Source organism: Lonchura striata, chromosome Z (assembly GCF_046129695.1).
Source record: "Lonchura striata isolate bLonStr1 chromosome Z, bLonStr1.mat, whole genome shotgun sequence".
Taxonomy (NCBI): Eukaryota; Metazoa; Chordata; class Aves; order Passeriformes; family Estrildidae; genus Lonchura; species Lonchura striata.
The window spans coordinates 83,932,715-83,954,703 of NC_134642.1; the positions used below are offsets into that span (position 1 = coordinate 83,932,715).

Consider the following 21,989-nt stretch of genomic DNA (forward strand, 5'->3'; position numbering starts at 1 on the left):
AATGCAAAATATCAAGAAGCAAAGACAGTTGAGATTACAATTACTAGTCTGTGATAGTTATAAACTATCAGAAAGTGTTCAGAAAGATAGTATGCAATGGAAGATGGCATGAGCAAAATGCATGCTGACTCTTGGATTATTTTTTTTCTTCCCCCCTCAGGCTTTGTGCAAGGACAGCATTTATCCAGGATTTCAGATGTTTGCTAAAGGCTATGGGAAGAACAATGAACCTCTGAGAGGATATATTCTAACATTTTTAATTGCTCTTGGATTCATACTAATTGGTCAGTTTGAAATTTTAGTAAATCTCAATCCCCTTTTGTCCTTTAGAAAGCATTCCCAGTGCATGTTGTAGACTTGATAACAGGGTCCTAGGGATCTAATGCACAACTTAATTCTAAGCCAGCATTCTAAATCTGGTTATTTTGAGGCTTACTTTCTTCTATCTCCTAAATAGAACTCTGTCAAGAGCTGCAGTAAATTTGAACTGCACTTCTTTTTTTAATCATAGCTATCTGACTTTAGGTGCTATCAGTAGATAGAAATACATCCTTTGCTTGAGACAGTGTTAACATCTTGTAAATATGAAAGTTTATTTCAGATTTTTAATAATGACAGCTTCAGTAAAATACAATCTTACATGAGCAATATTATTTACAATGTGCTTTTCTGTTAAGTTACACATGGTAAAGCTGAGGGCTGACACTGCTGTTGCTGAAGATTCTCTAGGTGTAATTAATTACATGTGGTTCTCTGTATGTGGCAAACTGATTGTGCTGTGTCCATCTATGAGTCCTGTGCCACTGCTTTTAACTTGCAGACTAGGCTGGCACATTCTGCATTTTGATTTTTTTTTTGTGGTTTTTTGGTGTGTGTTTTTTTTGTTTGTTTGTTTGTTTTGTTTTTTGGGGTTTTTTTTATGATGGTGAGAATACACATAGAAATGTTTTGTACCATGCTGCCTCGAGGAAAGGAGAGAGCATCAGGGTTTTCTCTCTCACTGATGGGCATGTAAGCATCACTGTTGTGAGAGTGTTGGTTTATAATATTAAAATCTCCTGTCATTTTTCAGAACCCAGTGTACTAGTGCACTGTTTGATCCAAGCCCTTCTGGGAATGAAGTTTTCTCAATTAATGATTTTGAAAAAATAAGATGTGCTTCCAGAGTGCTTCTAGAACACTTGGTAGTGCTTATATTTTTGAAACTGAAAGCTACACTTCCTAACTGTTAAAAGATAACTTAGTAAATAGGAGATCATTGACATAAAGTTCTATCAGCAAAAATGATAAACTGCATTTCTTTAGAACATATAAAAAATAAGATTATTTTATAGCAGAATTATTTCTCTCTAATCTTCAAAATCATTTGGTGATACCTTTGATAACGACTTGCTGTCCTTTTTCTTTTTTTTTTTTTTTGTCATTTTACAGCTGAACTGAATGTCATTGCTCCAATTATTTCTAATTTCTTCTTGGCCTCATATGCCTTGATTAACTTCTCCGTGTTCCATGCTTCTCTTGCAAAATCTCCAGGTAGGAACTACTCATGGCATTAAAAGCTTAATATGTTGTATTCATGGGTCTTCTGAAATTTTGAGAACTGGGTGATCCAGTAGGGGTTGTGGGCTACTAATTTTGTCATCTTTGCTGAAGGAACACAAGATAATTCAGAGTTTATTCAGAAACTCAGGAAGAAAGCTTTTTTGCTAATTCAGTAGCTGGTGTTGGCAAACCACCCTTTTTGTTGTCTTCAGTTTCTGTTAATGTATTTCATCTTCTGGACAAGAACAAACAGGAATTGCTGGTGGTATTGCCCCATTTTTATAGTTTTCAGTGTGGGTTAAACTACAGGAATAAACGAAAACCTGGTACCTGCAGAACAGATGTACCTTATACACAGTCCATGTGCAGTTGTACTGGAATAACTCCCCTAAAAGCTTTTTAAGTTACTGAATGGGAAGATTTATTATTTTTCTTCTTAGAGGATGGGTATAACAGTTGGCACAACAGTTCTAACTTCAGTAACTCTATATTTTATACACTCGTTAATCTTGGATGTGTTCCTGGAGGTGTGTATACCTGATTTTGGATAAACTTGTAGCAAATAATGTAAAACACTGGCAGTCCAGTGCTTTGATGTACCCAAGTTCTTTTTGGATATACCTGCCATTTTCATGTAGTGAGAACTTCTGTGTGAAAACAGTAAAAATGCACAACTAAAAGCAGTAGTATGTAAGAAAATGAGGTGTGAGATGATGATTAATGCTTTCCTACCTTTGAAAGGAAAAATCAAATGTCAGACAAAGCTATTGCAGAAAGTTCCCTGTGCATGGTTCAATAGATACACTGGCACAAGCATCCTCAAACTTCTCTTCTGTGCTTTTAGGGGGCAGAATTATGAGCATTTACGTATCTGTGTGAGAAAGGTGCAAATTCATTTGAAAGGTGTTGGAAAATGGGAAGCATAAATGTGCCAGTCTACATCTTGTACGTCACTGAAACTCAGATGTTCACATGTAATGGATGCAGAATACCAGGGAAGGGAAAAAAACGCAGTTTTTGCACTGTAGTTTAAATTTTTGTACTGTTGTTTAAATTAATTTTCTCCCTCTTTTTTTCCACCCTCCAAAATCTTGACTAGGTTGGCGCCCTGCTTTCAAATACTACAATATGTGGATTTCTCTCCTTGGAGCTATTCTGTGCTGCATTGTAATGTTTGTCATTAATTGGTGGGCAGCACTTCTAACCTATGTTATAGTTCTCGGGCTTTACATCTATGTCACTTACAAGAAACCAGGTATGTACCGGGGTTTCTTCTGGTTGTGGAGGGGAGAAAGAAGGCAGAAAATATGGCCTTGGCAAGGAAAAGCCCCAGCTACTTTGTTCTGTTTGGACCACTAGATTAAATTTCTGTTTCAGCCTTTTTACTTGTAATTAAATGGAATTCTTCCTGCATAGTCACTGCTGTTCCCCTTCGTCTGAAATTATGAAGATGCCACTTAGGCATAGATGTCTGAATGGTAGTTGGAGGAAAAGGTGCATATGGAAAATGGTACATTCATTGCAGCTATCAAGAGATGTGTATGGGAGGAAAAATATGATAGTGGAGTCTTCCTTTTCCTCATAAGAATAACAGACTCAAAAGATCTGCTTAGTCTAGAATTTTTCCACTAAAAGTATCTTTGTGTAGGTGATGTTTTGAGATTCAGTTTTTTCTTTGCTGTGGTATAAAATAACTCACCACAGCATTTTTTCCTCAGGTGTTATTCTTTTGACTGTGAAGTTGTTGTGGTCTTTGAAATGTGGAGATAAAAAAAGTCAGTTACTCCCTTCCTTAACTTTTTTGCTTGAACTTAAACAGAAATTTTATCTTTAAATATAATTTCCTATTAATCTCTAGGGTTTGTTGACTAATATTGTATAAAATGTAGCAAGGGGTAGCTTAAATCTGTGAGTTTAGTCAGTGTCCAGCATTCATTTTGTGATCATGATGCTTTACAACAGACAACTTTAAATAACACATTGGAACCTTCAATCTTTGAACAGATGTGAACTGGGGATCCTCAACTCAAGCCTTGACTTACCTGAATGCACTGCAGCATTCCATTCGGCTCGCAGGAGTGGAAGATCATGTGAAAAACTTCAGGTAACACTTAAATACAGGAAATTCTGTGTTCACTAGGCTGCTGTCACGAGTTTTGCTGTCAAAGTTTCCATTAAGGCCATGTTCATCTCCTGTGATTCATCCAAGTAAATGGAATTACAGATTGAGTGGGATTCTTAGTACAGGTGCCATCCTCTGAGGTTATGAAGAGCCTGGCAGCAACAGAGTTTTCAACAAAGCACCCATGAAAATGAAATGGAGCAGCTAAAGAGATTGAGAGAGATTACTTTAGGGGATTCATATGGTATCACGTATTAATTATGATAAAAAGTAATCACTTGTAATAACTTCTGAAGTTTGGAAAAATTTCCTGATTTAAAAGTTGCCTTTTACTTACTTGCACTAGGTTGACTCTGCCTTCTGAAGGAAGATAATGTAAAAATAAGCAGATTTTAGTATTTCTGCTGGCCCCAGAAGAATATAAGCTACAAAATGCAAGGGATGTGACTACCAGTGGGGAAGAAAACCTTAATCCTTCTGACCTAGTCTTGTCTAAAATCTGCTCTTGAACTTTTTAAATGTGTAGATTTTCAGATTTAATGGGATTAGTGAATTTTTATGCAGTTAGTCATAGATCTGCTGCCAGTTGGGTAACAACTGATCTCTTCTTAATCTGACATAGTATTATAAAAGTGGATGAGGTTATTACATTTGCAATGATGAATATGTTGTTATGGCTAATATTTGGAAGAAAATTTTCTGTTAATAAAAAAACCCCAGAATTCCAGATTAATTCTAATTCCAATCTTCTTTTTTCCCCTCATAATTCTAGACCTCAGTGCTTAATTATGACAGGTGCTCCAAATTCACGTCCAGCTTTGCTTCACCTTGTCCATGCTTTCACCAAGAATGTGGGATTGATGATCTGTGGCCATGTACATATGGTAAGTTTATTCTGTCTTTACTTTATAAAGTTACCTTGGTGGTGTTTTTCTTCTCTCTTCTTTGGGGTTTGGTTTGGTTTTGTTTTTTTTAACCTGTTTGGCTTTTTTTCTGGCTCATGTTTAAGTTTTGGTTTGTTTGTTTGTTTAGTTTTTTTTTCTTTAAATGAAAGCATCATTAGACATTAAAAAGTGTACAAAGAGATTTAGCAGTATGTTTTGCTAATGTATGGGTTATCACTATGCCAGTTAGGTGTACTACAGGGGAAAAGTTGTAAAAAATCAGTACCTTTGATAATTTGATGCTTAAATGCTGAAGGACCTTTTGCTTCTAATTGAAGTGAACACTGGGTAGGAGATTGATTCCCTGGTAGAGTTTTTAAAAAACCTGGGAGAACGGAAACCTCCTTGATAAGGGAAGTCAATATCAGTTTAGCTAATAGCTAAAAATTGCTTTTAACCTTCCAAGTAGCTTTTTATTCCTTCAGTTACCAGATTAACTGTCAAGTGGTTCCTCTTCCCTTTCTAACCAGCCCCTGATATTTCACTAAGTATCCTTGGGTTGTTTTTATCAGAATATCAAGTGAGGATGATTTTGCAGAGGGGGTGGTTCTGCAAGGATATAATTCTAACAGTTCTTACTAAGTGTCTTACGTGGCAAACTTAAGAGTGGTTTTGTGATGGTGAGAAGGATGCAATTTTCAAGTGACTTTTCTTCAGAATCATTTTGTCATAACTTGTGTTGAATGAGATGTAGGGTTGCTGTCATGCGGTGATCTGTACCAGAACTTCCATTTAACTACAGAGAGGCTGATAAACTTAGATAAATGCATTTTACCACACTGGAATTGTGTAGTTTTGCTTCATATCTTAAGGCCAAACTTCTGTCACATCACTAAGAACATTTAAGCAAGTGTGTGACTAAGAGATGTAATCCAGGACTGACACATGTCACCTACCCAGACTTCTGCAAGGACTTCAGCACAGTCCCATGTGACACTGACATCTCCAAACTGAAGAGACATGGATTTGTAGGTGTGGGATTGAGGGGAGGAGGAGTTGGCTGGATGGACACAGACAGGGAGTTGTGGTCAATGGTTCCATGTCCAGCTGGAGGCTGGTGATGAGTGGTGTCCCTCAGGGCTGTGTCCTGGGACTGGGGGTCTTCAATACCTTCATAAGTGACATAGACAGGGAGAGCAGCTCCTCAACAGGTTTGCAGCTGACACCGAGCTGAGGGTGCTGGTGACACACCTGAAAGACTTTGAATTAAAACATGGAATTACTCCTAAGTGTGTTTATTACACAAGTATGATTTGCTTCTGAGCTAATGAACAGATTAGAGCAAATCAAGTTAATGGAGTTGACATATAGATACTGTCTTAGAGTTTTTAATTTATGTCTATATAAACTTAATATTTCAGTGACTATGAAAGGACAAACAGAGTAATGCTAGGGAGATAAGTTATCACAGATGTAATCACTACACTTTAAAAGTAGGGCCATACAGAAAAGAATAAGGTTGTGTTATCCTTCTTGTAGGAAGGCAGCTCTGAACATTTTTTGGGAGCATGTATCCTTTCCCTGTTTAAAAGTACTTTCTTACAGGAAGGGTGGCACTGCCTCATTCTTCAGTAGCTTTGCACATTTTGTTGAGTCTGTATCCTTCTGCAAAAACTGGGCTACTGTGTTCTTAGTTATTCCTTGTCCTGTATTCTACATTTTGATATCTAGGAGGAATACAAAAGATTCATCCTGACAGAAATGACATAAAAGAAGTATTTAAAGAGGAGGTGACTTTGACTGCAAGATACAAAGACTCCCATATAGTATAATATAGAGTCATCCTGCATCTGTGTATATTTTTTTACAAAGCCCTTTTCTTTTAAAACTATATTAATGCTTTGGAGGACAAGCTGATGCCCACACCCTGGGGAAGAGGGTTGTGCTCTGCAGGAACAAGATTGCTAAAGTTTGAGCAACCATCTTCCCAAAGATGGTAAAAGTTTTTCAATTTATGTTGCTGATAATGCCTGGTATTTTGTAGTTTGGGGTGGTTTTGATAGTGTGCAAGCATGTTTTGAGGTTCTCTGAATTTGAATTCATTTCTGGCAGTGACTAAAAATTTGGGAGAGGCTTTTTTACTCCCATTATTCATATTCCTAATTCTTGTTCCCTCCCCTCTTATTGTTTTCTTCTTTTGAAAGGGTCCTCGGAGGCAAGCCATGAAGGAGCTATCAACTGATTTGGCTAAATATCAGCGATGGCTAATTAAAAACAAGATGAAAGCTTTCTATGCACCAGTGCATGCAGAGGACCTGAGGGATGGAGGACAATATTTAATGCAGGTATTAAAAAAAAAATAAATTTAAAATTCTGAAGATGCACATCAAAATTGGAAGGGGTTTTATGCTTTGAAATACATTCCTTTTGCAAAATTATCTTAAAGCTTTGATGAAAAGTATTTTATTATTCTCTGAAGCAAAAAAAGAACCTTCAGTTGTGTCAGTAACATATTATTTTGTAAAATACTTCTTCTTCTTAGGCTGCTGGTTTGGGTAGAATGAGACCTAACACCCTTGTTGTTGGATTTAAGAAAAACTGGAGACAAGGTGATATGAGAGACGTTGAAACGTATATCAATTTATTCCAGTAAGTAGAAAATACAGCGTTTTAGCTGCTATGTTCCATTTTAGTGTGTTTGGTAGTAAGAAAGATCTTAGTTACATGAAGTCTCTTCCAAGTGGACCTAGATTTTCTATTCAGCAGTCTTGGACACCTGGGGGTTTTTCTCATCTGGAAATTAATAAGCAAGTTGGTATAGTTTAAGCAGATTAGAAATCTACATAAGAACTTTGTGTCAAAATAGAGTTGTAGTAGAGGTCTGAGATTTGAGAGCTCTTGTCTGAGAAGGAGGAGAAATACTTTACTGACAAGATACACTGCACTGACACCCAGGCTAATAGAGAAAGAAGAGAAGGGAAATCCCAGAGTAACTTGACAGTACTGACAGGCAGACCACTTGTGGCTGAAAACTTAATAAGATTAACTTGTGCTGCTATACCCAAACACTTGAGGGAAAAAGCAATGCTTCTTTTACTTACACAGGGGTGTTTATGTTCAGCTGAAGTGCTGGCTAACCCACTTCCTTTGTGCTTTTATATTTCTCATTTTCTTTTAAAATGCTTCTAAAAGAGAGAGAGGATGGGGCTTTAGGCTTTACAGGCAGATGTTACTAAAGGACCAAAAACAGTTATCTCACCTAGGTCTTTAAAAGAAAAGCAGGTGAACCAAATACAGTGGAAAAATAAGGAAACACATTGGTTAGTTTTTCTTTTTTTTCCTATTTTATTTTGGGATGGCTTTTGCAGGAAGATCTGTCAAGGTCAGCAAGTCATGTGGTTCTCCACATCCCTAAAGAAACCTCAGGAGGTAATAACTGCAGGTCACATGTATTTCTGGAAAACTAAAAGTTTCTGAAGCACACAATAGAAACACATCTAATCTCTACAAATCTTAACACATTAAATAATAAAACTAAAATGCTCACTAATAGACAAAACAAATCTTAAATCAACCTCAATTTTTCTTGCACTTACTGTCAAGTCTTACTACTTCTAAATGGAAGCGTTTAATTAGTGAAATCCTGAGAAATTCTGCTGTGGAAATGATATGGGAGGGAGTTCTCTGATTTATGGTTGTTTGTACTGAACAAGGTATTTATATGTAAAGGGTGGTGATTAATGACTAATGCAAACTGTATGATGTGATAAGTTCATCTTTTTCTTGTCTTATATTTTGGAGCTGGGGTTGTTACTAATTTTACTGCACTTTCACTCAGCAATTTACTAAGGGTTTTTGCTCTTTTCTACAGTAATGAAGTTCTGCCTCTTTGTTTTTGAATTTAGTGTGATTTTCACCTTTATTAGATGTGATGGAACTAGGCACATTATTGCTAACTTACAGCTACTTTGATACTAAATTGCATAATCTTAGGTGTTTTTAATACCCAAACATTTTGGAAATATGTCAGAAATCTTTAGATCTCAGATCAAAAAGATCTACTCAAATCCATTTTTTGATGGATGGCGATAAAAGTCTAAACTTCTGGTGGATCTTACTATCTATGCAGAACTTGTGTGACCCATTCATGTAGATTTTATTTAACCGCTGTTTACATAGAGGAGAGAGGGAGGAAAAGGAATAGTTATCCTTTCTAAATACTATTTTTTCTAAAATTATGTTCAGTTAGTGTTTTGGAATTGAAACTGACATTCTAAACCAAATTTTTAATTTGGGACTTCCAACAGCAGTGCTTAATCACTGGAATTTGTTCAAGGAGGGGGCATTTTTTCATTTGGGAAAGAAAAAGCTTTAAAATATTTTATTTTTGTCCCTCTTGTTTAGTGATGCCTTTGATGTTCAGTATGGTGTAGTTGTCATTCGCCTCAAGGAGGGCCTGGACATTTCTCACCTTCAGGGCCAAGGTATGACTTTGTTCCACCAGGTGAATTTGCTGTTCTAATTCCCTTCTAAAACTGCATTCTGAAAATATTAAAGCTCAGTAAAAAAGTCATCAAAACACCACTGCTGTGGTGCAGTAAAATTCAGTGAAATTAGAAAGTCTGAATTGTAAGATAGTAACCCATGGTCAGCAGCAGGACTTGGATTTTCTGTGTTTGACATTTTTATATTTTTAAATTGTATACAACTACTTTCAGAAGATCTGCTACTTTTCTGAAATTAATTAGTGATGCTGGCAAATTGGCATCAAATATTTGGGGCTCAAGCCCAGGAATTGTAAAATCACAACAAACACTGCAATATGCAGGAGTGCCACTGAGTTCGGTGTGGGTTGCCAACCCCTACACAAATTAGTCTGGGGACTCTGAGTAGTCTGATTCAAACTTGGAAAGGTTTCCTATGTAGAAGACTTGGTTAACACTTAGTAGTTTTTTAGGTGGAATGGAGTAATTTTAGTTAAATTCCAAGCCTGTGAGCTTTGGTGCAGCTGTTCTGATTTGATAATGTGTAATTTGTTTATGGCTTGCTCCATACAATGCTGCTGCCATGAGGAGAAATGACAAAAGTAGGGGCATCCCCCTGAAAGAGGAGGTTCCTTCTCTGGAAAAGATGGGTGTTTTAATATTTTGAGAGAGCCAGGGAGCCTGTCACCGTGTGCAGGAGGGCAGAGGAGTGTGAGAAACAGCAAGGAGTGAACCTGCAGTGTGGAAACAACACTGCTGAGAAAACTGGGAATGTAACACCAAGGTGTCAGGACACCTTGGTACACACTGGGGACTGTGAGTTTGCTTCAGCTCTGACAGCTGCTCCACAGGAGCCAAACCTGGAAAAAGAGGCTTGGCAGTGAGACAGACACTTGGTCTGTGCTGTGCCTAAGGCTCATCTTCCTCTTGGAGATAAAAGCGGAAATGGAAAACATTTCACCAAGTGATTGGTTTTTTTCCTCTTCTAGCTGTATTTCCTCAGTGTTACCTGTCTCTGTTTTTAGACTTTGGGCATGCAATCAGCTACCACAGCTTGGGAAAGTGACAGAAAATGACAGCTCTGCTCAAGGGACGAGCCCCTTTGTGCTGTGAAGAAGTTTACAGAATGTTTTTCTGTTGGTTCCCCCCTCCTGCCCTCTTTGCTGTGGTCTAACAGTTGCAGCAGCCTGTAGTTAATTTTAAACACACTCAGTCTAGTGATACCAACATACTTCTGTTGATGCTATTTGTAACAATTCAGTGGTTTCTAATGGGTCTTTTGCTTTCACAAAGATTTGCTGTCATCCCAAGAGAAGTCTCCCTGCGCCAAGGATGTCATAGTAAAAGTGGATTATAGCAAGAAGTCTGAGACAGACACTTCCATAGCTTTTGCTCCATCATCCAGCGAAAGAACTCCTGCTTCACGCAAAGGTAACTGCTACTCAGCAATGAACCTTCAATTCTCACTCTTTCTCTCTGTCATTCCTCCTCAGCTTTTCTCTCTCTTTGCCCAGGGATTTTTTTGTCTGTAGAATTATTTAGGGGATTTTTTTGTCTGTGGAATAGAAGTATTATGCTTTTATAGATGTTGATGTCTTTTAAGTACTTTGGGTCGGATTTTACCAGTATGTAAAATAAATATTTGTTTCTAGTCCCCTACATAAACCAGATGGTAGGCAATGACTTACAGTGGAATTTTGGAGTTTGAAAGACAGTAAAAAGTGCTTGAGGATTGTGCCCCACATCTTACAAGTGATGGGAAGGCTGCTAAATGTAGGGAGGTTTTTTAATCTCAGACTAGAATATTATTTGCATATTAACAGATTCAAATAATTCAAGGTACTTTGACATGACAATAAACAACTGTACACTTTTCTTATAAAGCAAAAGCCTTAATAGTTACTGGGTAGTGGAGATACATATAATTTTTTTGAAGTACAAATGAATCTTAGGATTTGGTAGACTGCATTTGTGTGCTTTTTTCTGTGCAAAAAAACCTGCTTCGTTTCACATCTTTATTTTCTCATTATTTTAAAATTTACATTTGTATTGTGTTCATTAATATCATGAAGGAAATTAACCTTTTTATTTTGTATCTTTAAAAATCTTCCAGAGGAGGAGGAGGATGGAAAGACTCCAATACAACCACTGTTGAATAAAGGCAGGCATTTTCCATCTTTTTGTGTTAAATCATTCTTTCACATTGTTGATTTTAGTTTTCCTTTTGTAATACTTTCTACACATAAGTACCATAGAGGAAAATCCCAACCATGCAATGTTTATTTCTTTCTTTGTATCTGCTTTAGAATGTGCTTCATCCTTAGGGACTGGGCTGTGGGAAAAAAAAAAAAAAACAAATTTGAAAAACTTTTTGTAAAGTAGCATTTGAAATGTATTCATGACCTTTCTGCTTTCTCAGTTCTGTGTCTCAGGTGTCTGTCTGGGTCCTTGCTTGGTTCAGGAAATAACATCTGGTGCTGTAGTGGAAGTTTATTCAGTGTACCTTCCAAAGTCATGGTTATTGCTCTGTTATTTGGAAATAGTTCAAAATCCTCAAAATTAAGACTTAGTACAGTTACCCAGTGCAGTGAACACGTAGAAATAATGCAAAGTAGTCTTTCAAATCAGCATTTTGAAAAGTTAAATAAGGAGTTTTTAGCTTACTTTTTCTGAGTTAATCAGGTATTTTTTGCCTTAACTGCAATTCATCTGAACTGTTTTGACATTTTCTTTGTAATTTCAGCAGCTAGAAACTTTTGTGTTTTAATAATGGAAAGTGAGATTATATCTTGAAGCACAAGATGGCAGTTTGGAAGAAGTCCCAGTATGCAATAAAGTAGTATATTAATGTAAATCAGTCACAGATGTGCTCTAAATTTAAAAAATTCCTAATAAAATAAGGACAGAGACAAATGTCTCACTCCTGGCTCTTGCTCAGACTGAAGTTTAATTACGATAAAAAGGTTAGGGATTTTTTTCCTGCAGTTCACAAAAAGGGATCTGTATTATTCTAACTGAAAATGCTATTATTGTCTTGTTCTCAGTAAATCAAGTAACTTCATTATGCAAAACAGGACTTTCTGCAAAAGGGCCCAATATGCATAAGTAGCTCTTAATTTCACCACGCACTTAAGGGAAATCTGGATTTAAGGAGAGCTTTGCTTAGGACATGACATTTACTTATAAAATTAATTACCTACAATATTTTTAGGGGAATTCTCTCATTTGCAAGAGGTAGAGTGCATGGCCTAAAAGCTCTGGAGCAAAGTTAATTAAATTGTCCAGGCAAATGTCTGTGTAGGGACTTCACACATCCTTTATTTCTCAGATGCCTCCTAAATTACTTCAGCTGATGAAATTAGAAGTCTCCAGACACCCTAAATAGAGCCAGTTCAGTTTATATTGAGTCAATCAAACTTTGGAGATGGGTTGGGAGGGCCTAAAGGAAAATTTACATTTAAATGTAGGTATATTGCAAAATATTAGGTTGCATTTGATGATTTTCTAATGCACTTCAAAATCAAATGCACTTCAAAACCAAAATTTTAATATGTATTTTTTCCAGATTCAAAGAGCTCATCCTCTCCTTTAAACGTGGCTGACCAAAGACTTCTTGATGCCAGTTCTCAGTTCCAGAAGAAACAAGGCAAGAGCAATATTGATGTCTGGTGGCTCTTTGATGATGGAGGTAATGTGTTTTATAATTTAAAACCTTTAAATGTTGGTTAAAAGATATATCGGAGTAATTCTGAATTAGTTGTTAGTAGCTATCTGTCAGTTAATACAAAATCTATACTCTTTATGAAGTACAATTTTCTAAATTTGTCTGAAATTCTGTTCAAATCACAGGTTTGACACTGTTGATTCCTTACCTTATCACAACCAAGAAGAAGTGGAAGGACTGCAAGATCAGAGTCTTCATTGGTGGAAAAATAAATAGGATTGATCATGACAGAAGAGCGTAAGTTTGCCTTAAAAATTCCATTTCAAATGCTAATACAGCATGTTACACATTGGATTACTTCTCTTCCTTCTTGCCTTTTCTCAGTTGTTCTTTGCTGGAGGTGTGATCATATTCTGTTGCCTTTCTGAAAAAAAGGTTTTGTTTCCTCCAGATTATTTTTGGATGAGTTACCTCAAACTAATTTTCCTGCACTATCTGACACTATTTCCAAATATTTTCTGAGATCATCTTCAAGAGAGAGCTCTTCTCTTATTTTAAAGCCATAAAACTTTTTGGTTTTTTTTTTTTTTTTCCCTTGTTGATTTATAGTCATATGCCAAGTCAGTTTGATTTTTATCCTTGTTACATTTAAGATGCCTTTTTTCTGTTTCTTAAACCAGTGGTTTTTATTACCAAACAACTATCTGTTTAACCTGTGAAATAATTAAAACTTTGATAATGTATAAAGGCTTGTTTTTCTGATGCAGGATGGCTACTTTGCTCAGCAAATTTCGGATAGACTTCTCAGATATTATGGTCCTTGGGGATATTAATACTAAGCCAAAGAAAGAAAAGTAAGTCTTGAAACACATCTTATTTGTTCATTGAATTTGTGATGTCTTACACTTCATTCTTTCCTACACAGGTTATGGTACAAAAGATCCTGTGTTTCTGAGTGTTTCACAAAAATGTGGGAAATTAATTAACAATAACTCTGCCAAGAATATAGAAATATGTATTTTTTAAAAATCTCTGGCCTTTAGATTTTAATAATAAATTCAGAAAAATGAAGTTAAAAAAAAAAAACAAACACCTGAATTTCTGGAGCAATCTTCTTAAAGAAGAGACATGTTTACCAAAATTTAAATTATCTGAATCTCATGTCTTAGTTGAGTGTAACAAAGCTTGGTCTTGAAATAGCCTGATTTTTCTTTTTTTTCCCCCTTCCCTTTTTTAAAGTTGCTTGGACTTTCAGTGTACACAGGAATGATGATACATATGATATTTCTTACTTGCAACTTCAAAAAAGCTTTCAGCACAAATTTAGAACAGAATGTGTGTGATCTAAAAATATCCTCCTTTGCCATTATCCTCCTTTCCCTTCAGGCCTTCTTGAGTATGCTGAAGTTGTAAAAATATCTTTCATATGGGCATGCATTTTATCTGAGAGTCTTGATACACCATGAAAATTGGAAAGTGTTATTTTAGAACTTGGCTAAATGCTAAAGTTAATGTGAGTTCTTCTGTACCATTTTTAGTATTTTTTTCTTAAATGTGTAGACTACACTGAGCAACTAAAACAAAGGATAACAAAGTATTTCTGGCACTCTAGTGCTTTTGGATATCCAGTTTCCAGGACCCTGCTGCAGTGAAAGGTGCAAACTCCAATGGAGTAGAGCCCATTTATGCATCACAGCTGAGATCCCAGAATCACGTGGAATTACTTTTGTTTAACAGAAGTGATCCATGGATTACTTCTGAGAGCATTTTTTTTCTGTCTCCGTGGATACATCCCCACAACATATCCAAAATATTTCTAAATAACATTTAGGTATTAACAACAGCTGCAAACCAAGTGGAGGAAGATTAATTTTCAACAGGTGCTGTGCTGTATAATAATGTTCTTATTAGATCTCCTTTTTGCTCAGCCAAAGAATAGCAGATCATTTATTTTTTCTTTTGATTGATTAAAGTGAAGACCATTTTACATTGTACATTAAAGACCAGCAAGAGTAGATATAAAGATGCTTTGTTTGTGATGTGAGTATTTTCTGGAGAAAATGTAGATAAAAAAGTAGGGTAACATGAGTTTTTCTTCCCAGCAGAAATTAACTTGTCCTTGATTTTCAGAAGGTTTTATTCTGAAGTTCTTGCTCTAAAGTCCTGGTAAATTCAAAGTATTCATATTCTTACAAGTGCAGCAGGAAGGCCAAGTTAGATATCTGTGGGTTTTTCATTTGAATGTGGCTCCTGGACTGTACTGGAAAGAGATAAAAGAAACGAAGGGAAAAGGTCAAAGCCAGAATCCTAACAGCAGTGGCATACTTGAGACTTGACAGCTGATTTTTACTGTAACATGTAAATTCCTCCTCTTTCAAAGTTAATTCTCCTAGTTATTGTCCCTTTTTTAAGGATGGTACTGTTCAGCTTTTAAAATTAGAGATAAATTTCTGGATTGAGTAAAGCTTTAATTGTATGCTGAATTGTTTGCTGAATCATGACGTCTACATGTGCAAAAATCTGATTGGATGTTCTAACTTCAACAGGCAGGGGGAAAAAACTTCAGTTCATCTTTACATAGCAATAAAACTTAATTTCTGTTACCATTAAGATAATTTTTGATGTAAAAACTCCTATCTGCTCTAATGTTTGTTCATTTAATCGTTCCAGTATTGCAGCTTTTGAGGAAATGATAGAGCCCTTCCGACTGCATGAGGATGATAAAGAACAAGAAGTTGCAGATAAAATGAAGGAGGATGAACCATGGAGGATAACAGATAATGAGCTTGAGCTTTACAAGACAAAGGTTCTGGCTTGTTTTGGAATGTTACATCACTTAAAACTTCCTTCTGCTTCAGTCGTGGTTGTGATAACAATGAGAATTGTTATTCCTGTTTCTCTTACTTAGCAGTTTTTATGAATAGCAGATAAAAGTAGCATCTGGAACCATTTAGATGGTTCACAAAGGCAAAAAGGTTCTGCATTTGAGTATACGCAGGGGCCAGACTGCTTTCCTACAGTATTTAAAGGTTTGATGTCTTTCCCAAGCTGTTGTGCACCTTGGAGACACAAAAGTATTTCTTCTCAGGTGTTTTCTCTTTGCATGAGGAAATAAATGGCATCCTCTAATAGGTACTTGGCTTACTTGCACATTCTGAGCTTGCTGCTTACTTTTTACCCAACCTTACAAGCATAGGGTTTTGATAGTGAGGAGTTTCCACAGTGAGGTGGAAGTACTTTTTTATTAATTACTCATTCCAATTCCTCACACCGTTTTTCTTTATTTTTTTAAAGATTTTTTTTCTAATTTTTAAAGAAAAGCTGTTCCTAACAGGTTGATTTTATTTACAGACTTACCGACAGATTAGATTAAACGAGCTGCTGAAAGAACATTCAAGTACAGCTAACATAATTGTCATGTAAGTAAATTATTTTAATTTGTGGTGTTACCTGAATTGATATGGAGCTGTAATTTGAAATATAAGTGTAAATATTGATCAGGAGCAAGTCTTTGCCTTGGCATATTCAAGATTTTAGTGCTGACTGTATTATTTATTAAAAGTATGGAGCTACCATTCAGCTGAAGAAAAAAATGGTCTTTTTAGTGTTGTGCTTTTGATTATGCTGCTTTAGTTTATCACCTCCACATTTGTGGTGCAGCTCTGGATTCTCACATTCTTTCTACTCCTGTGTGCAGTTACTCCCCTCTTTCTCAAGTCCTTCCTTTGATTTTCTTTTTCAGAGGATCTCTCCAGATAAAATTAAGTCATTATCTTGTTCACAGATTTATGGGGGATTGCTTTTGGTGTGAATAAGCAAGAGGCAGATTTTTTTTGTAGGTTGTAGATTTCTTACTGCTGTATTTAAAAATGCTGAAGATGAAGAAAATGCCCTCAGCTTAGGAGGATTCTGCATGAAGCTGCCTGAATATTAAATGTGTTAGCAGGCCAAAACTGAGTGGGGAAATAGATGTAAATGCCTGTGATGTTTCAGACACAAACTTTCAACTCATTAATTCTGAGGAGGGCTAAAAAATAAATTTAAAAAGATTAGGAAATTTGACTTAACATTTAGATCCTTCTAGACAGTCTGACTTGTACCTGGCCAGGTTTTTCTGCTCAGTGAAAGTTGTTTCCCTTGTGGCTTGCAGGAGCTTGCCAGTGGCACGGAAAGGGGCAGTTTCCAGTGCACTGTACATGGCCTGGCTGGAAGTTCTCTCTAAAGATCTGCCACCAATCCTCCTGGTTCGTGGGAATCATCAGAGTGTCCTCACCTTCTATTCCTAAGAGTGCTGCACGTGGCACAGCCGTGATGAAATGGTACTGCAGTGCCCAGGGGAGAGTGACTGCCGTGGTCTAGAGCTCATTAACATCACAAAGGCAAAAAGTGACTCTTCTTTCACTATTTCACTGACTTGAAAGCACACAAGGAAAGTCACTGTATTTCTAAAGTTGTGACATCTTCAGTTTTATTCTGTATTTTCTGTAATTTAATCTTGCTTAATGGGGGAGGATTCCTTGTTAGACTGAAGAACAAGACGAGCTTTTTGTTTGCTATTTGAATAGCAGCAATAAAATGTTGTATTTTTGATCAATGAAAGGATTATAGATTTATAAAAGCCTTTTAGCCTTGAGGTGCCTTCTGAAATTAACCAAATCTCACCCATACATCCTATTTTGTAAATTTATATAGAATGTCAAAATCTGCCTTCAACTAAGAGTTTCGATCAGACTTCCTTTAGTTTTTAGTCTATTCCATATTACAATAAAAATGAATGCTGCTTTTCAGTCTTCCATTGAGCTATTAGTTCTTAGTACTGTATGTTTTTTACTGTCAGAAAGTTTTTTGGGTTGTTTTTTTTTTTTTTTAATTATTATTATATCTGTTAGATTTAAAGGTGAGAATTGGGGCAGGTCAATTGAATTAAAGCGAATCCCTGATGTTACTGCCACTAAGTTTTGTAGCAGTTAAAATAAAACTAGTTCTGCTTGTAGAGAGGGTCCTTTTCCTCAAATTTGACAGAGTGTACAACTTTGGCAGTAGTCTGAGACAGCTGATTTTATCTACCTTGGCAGAGGGGAGTGTCTCTTAGTCTTAGCTCTGCTGTTGAATCAAGCTCATCTTGCTGGCCGAGGCTTCTTACCTTAATACAAATTGGAAGAAAATAGAAGACCTGTCCTAATTCTTGGCCTCTTAAGTTTTAAGTGTCACTTTCAACTTATTTTTGAAATAAAACTCGACTTAAGGCTTGAATGGGGATAATATAAGCAATGTGATGCTATCTAACAGAAAACTGTAAACACTATGTGGAATTGTGCTATCCAGTAAGAAATGTAAAAGCTGCAGTTCTCTCGCATTTTTCAACAAATGGTTAAACGGACCACTAAGTTCTATGGGGAGATGTTTTTAGGTCAATTCATTCAGTTGTCAGAAAATGAATTTAGTCTTATTAAATAATTCTCAGGTTTTATCGTCTATAAATTTTGATCTATTCCATACATCCTACTTTATACATTTTCTATGTTCAATAAAGAAACTGCCAGTCTTGTGTGCCCTTTCATTGTGTATTTTGGAAACTTCATAATTTAGTCTACTGCAAACACCTGCAAAAAGAAATTTCACTTGAGCCTTTGTACATAAAGGTTAGTAATATGAACTGTTTTTTAAATTCCAAATATTTTTTGGATAGAAAGGATTGCCTAAAAACATTTCACAAGCTTTTGATATTAGCATTGGACATGCTACTGGATCAGTTTACCAGTGGGTGAGTGACTTTCATTTAGGAATGCACAGAAAAGGTTTTTTGGTTTTTTTTGTTTTGTTTGTTTGAGGGGTTTTTTTTGTTTGGGTGTTTTTTTTGTTTTTCTGGTTTTATTTTTTTGTTTGGTTGGTTTTTTTTTTTGTTATTGTTTGGTTTTTTGTTTTTTTTTTTTTGCTAAATACCTGATCAAATTAAAATGTAACAGTTCCTTTTGAAGGACAAAGTATAATCATTGCGTGGCAAAGTAAGCTTCAACTTCTTGTGATTAAAGATAAAAATACGCTATTCAGTGTACACCATTGTCAAGTTCTTGGTAAACTGCAAAAAAAATATTTGTTTTTTTTTATTTTTCCTTTTTCTGTCAATTGGATTTGAGACTATGAAATCATTTCACTTTTTCAAAACTTCTACAGGAAAACAAACATGCATGTCTTGCTGCTAATGTGAGATAAATGATGCCAGCATGAACGCAGCTTGTTTTGATAAAACATTGTAAGACAAGACAGTGTGGGGTCAAAGCAACGTTTCCTTCCAGCTGAGAGGATGTGGATCCAACTTGCCAACATAAATATCACAGGTTTTACAGTGTTTTGTAGGGGATAAGGTGGTCGCATTGTGCGTATGGAATCATTGCACATTTCTCCTTGTTTTGTGGGTAACATTCTTTTGAGCGGGTGGACAGTTTGGCATGGACTTAGTGCTGCTATCTTAAAAATACAAAAAACGTGCACAGGTACACTTATTTAAAAAGGTTTATTTGCCCATTCAGGAAACCATTGCTTGTGATCTGTAACACAACACAGAAACCAAATGAAGTGTGTGTATACATGCATATATGTGTATAAAATTATATAAAGTATATCTAAATATGCATAATGGGGATAGTTAAGGTCATGTCTGTGAAATACCATAGGATGCTTTTCACATGCACTCTCAGGAGTCCACTAATGCTAGAAATGAGAGCAAGCTCCAAGATTATTTGCTCACTTAAATTTGAACAGTTAATAGTAATTGTCTGCAACAGATGTCAGTTAGTGGCAGTCACTCCAGCTCCTGCTTTGATTTTTTTGAAGCCAAATTTACTTACTTTCCAATCATCATTAATTACATGGAAAATTAAATCACTTACACATGGCAATTCATACCTTCTAAGAGATTAGGTTCCTTCGTATTAGACAATAATAGCTGGTGAAAATCAATTATTTATTTGTTCACTTGTATTTAGGTTTCCTTTTACATACATTCTTTTTATATGCTTTTTTCTGACATTTTACATATTTAAAAAAAATAACTAAAAATAATTTAAAAGATTTGAGCGTTAGTGTGTCATGGCCCACTTGGTTTGAGGATTTGACACTGTACTGTAACTGTCCCACACAAATGCTTTTCTAATGTTTTAACGTAATTATTGCAGTTAATACTTTGTACCAGGGGGATGTCACTGCAATAAAGGAAGTGAATTCAATACAACTCTCTTGTCTAACAAAGTTTTTTTTCTTTTTTTTTTTTTTTTCTCCTTAATGGGATGGGAATTATGTTCGTAATTCAACAGGTTAATGCTGAATTTGAGGTTCATGCTGAATTTGATTGCTGACATGATTATGCTTGTTGCATCCATCTAAAAATTACCTTCATAGGGGAATTTGCACAGGACCAGTGGAGCTTAAAGTTCATGTGTCTGGTGTAAGACCAAAACCATCGTGTTTTTTTGGGGGGGAATGTTTGTTTCTCACAGGTCTAGAAACAGTAGTCATTGTATAAGAAATTAACCATGTAAAATTATAAAACCTTGTAAAATTTGCCATGGATTGCAAGACAGCACTGACCCATCCTCATCCCCTGGTGTGTCTCAGCTGCAATAGTGGTGTCCAAAAATCTGTTCCAATTCATTTTGCCCCTGAACACACAGAAGGACTTAACCTCTTAACTCCTCTTTGTTCCATTAAAATAAAGTCCACTGGGACATGAAGTGTATTGGGAAAAGACCTTAGACTCTTGGAAAGTTGCTTTGTGAGTAAGACACGTTTGTTCCTAACTTTAGTACACTCCACTAAAAAGTACTGAAAATTTGAAGTTTAAAAGCATAAAGAAAGGGTGACTCCTGTTGTTAAAATCCTACAGAACACTGACAAACTTCATAATCTCATCAGTTTTGGTATTTGATCCCTGCTGCGTTCAGAGCTCTTCTACATACTCACTGTTAGTCGTGTTTAAACCTCAGGAGTGAGGGTTGGAGGGCACTGGGAAGGCAAAACTTGTTACAAATGCCCTGTCTCTAACCTGGGAAGAGGCACAGAAGGTTTGTATCGGCTTTTTCTAGATGCTCCTTTTCGCTTGGAGTGGGGGTGAAGAAGCTGAATAATATTTCCTTATGCTGAATTGATACCTTAGCGACCTCAAGCATGCATTTGAAGGTAAAAAATAAGGAGTTGATCAAGGTTGATCCCATCACTTTGTAAGAGAGTAAAGGCTCATGCTGCAGAGAATGAGCGCTGTGATTTTGTTTTAAAACAGGAAAGCAGGACACCCCTCACCTTGGTGCTCTCCAGCCTCGTAAAATTCTCATTTAGCCCCTGTGGGGTCCTGTAAATCCCAAAACCTGGTTTGTGTTCAGCTGGGGTGGGAGCCACACTTCAGGCCAGTGTGGCCACACAGGCAGCAAGTGGAGCACCTCAAATCCTTCCTGCTGTTCTGCCTTTGTGGCTGCAAAGGTTTCCAGAGTTAACTCTGGGTTGGGTTGATGGAGGCCACTGCTGTTGTTTAGGACAGAGAGAGCTGGTCCAAAGACTTGAGGGCTAACATGGAAGGAGAAAATGGTGAAACAGCAGCAGGGAAGATGTTTCATTCTCCAAACAGCCCTGGGGAAGATGTTTCTCTTGAAGCACAGGCGGCTTCCTACGCGCTGAGGAGCTGACAGATTGTGCTCCATCCTTGGGGCTCCTCTGGACTCGCTGGCACCTGCACCAGCAGAAGTGACCAAGGGAGCCTGTGCTGACTCTCACACCGCTGTCCTTGCTGATCTGAGAGCAGAAGGAACCTGAGAGCAATTTCTTTGTCCCGTGGTCTGCCTGCTGTCTTCCAGAAAACATTGGCTTTCTATCTCCAGAGCCCTCTCAGCACCCTGCCTGCACAGCCAGCTTTAATTGCACCTCACAACACAAACAGGGAGCGGGGAAAGGGCATCCCTCAGGATTTAAACTGTCAGGCTGTGTTAAATTAGACTTTTCAACACATCTTCCTCTAAAGAACTCTCAGTAGTGAGGCAGTCTACAGAGGGAAAGCAGCGAAGGCCTGCAGGGCAATGTCAGCCTGCTGTGCCTTGCTGATAGTGATGTAAAAATAAAAGTAAAGCAGCCTGTCTTGTGGCACTCACAGCCTTCTCACCCCCGTTGACAGCAATTAATGGCAGTAGCCCCTGGCTCTGAGAGATTTGTCTCACAATCCCGCTCCCTGGGATCTGGGGAAAGCTGACCCTGCTGAGCTGCAGCCAAAGCAAACTCCATGGTGAGGTTCCATGTCCAGGTGCATCCCC

At 36.9% G+C, this 21,989-nt stretch overlaps 1 protein-coding gene across 2 annotated transcripts in view; it reads left to right on the top strand.

The window, feature by feature from the left end:
• Window positions 1-19,927, top strand: part of SLC12A2 (solute carrier family 12 member 2) — a 53,364-nt gene extending 33,437 nt beyond the window's left edge. The window contains exons 12-27 of one of the 2 annotated variants that reach the window (XM_021551879.3): window positions 161-284; window positions 1,432-1,533; window positions 2,642-2,797; window positions 3,547-3,646; window positions 4,437-4,548; window positions 6,753-6,893; window positions 7,091-7,197; window positions 8,953-9,032; window positions 10,326-10,463; window positions 11,146-11,193; window positions 12,598-12,720; window positions 12,882-12,993; window positions 13,464-13,550; window positions 15,367-15,502; window positions 16,048-16,115; window positions 16,847-19,927. In XM_021551879.3, coding sequence (XP_021407554.1) covers window positions 161-284; window positions 1,432-1,533; window positions 2,642-2,797; window positions 3,547-3,646; window positions 4,437-4,548; window positions 6,753-6,893; window positions 7,091-7,197; window positions 8,953-9,032; window positions 10,326-10,463; window positions 11,146-11,193; window positions 12,598-12,720; window positions 12,882-12,993; window positions 13,464-13,550; window positions 15,367-15,502; window positions 16,048-16,115; window positions 16,847-16,982 — 1,770 coding nt within the window. In that variant the 3' untranslated portion in view covers window positions 16,983-19,927. The remainder of the gene's footprint in view (window positions 1-160; window positions 285-1,431; window positions 1,534-2,641; window positions 2,798-3,546; window positions 3,647-4,436; window positions 4,549-6,752; window positions 6,894-7,090; window positions 7,198-8,952; window positions 9,033-10,325; window positions 10,464-11,145; window positions 11,194-12,597; window positions 12,721-12,881; window positions 12,994-13,463; window positions 13,551-15,366; window positions 15,503-16,047; window positions 16,116-16,846) is intronic. The other variant, XM_021551880.3, reaches the window with a different exon arrangement.
• Window positions 19,928-21,989: the final 2,062 nt, after the last annotated feature.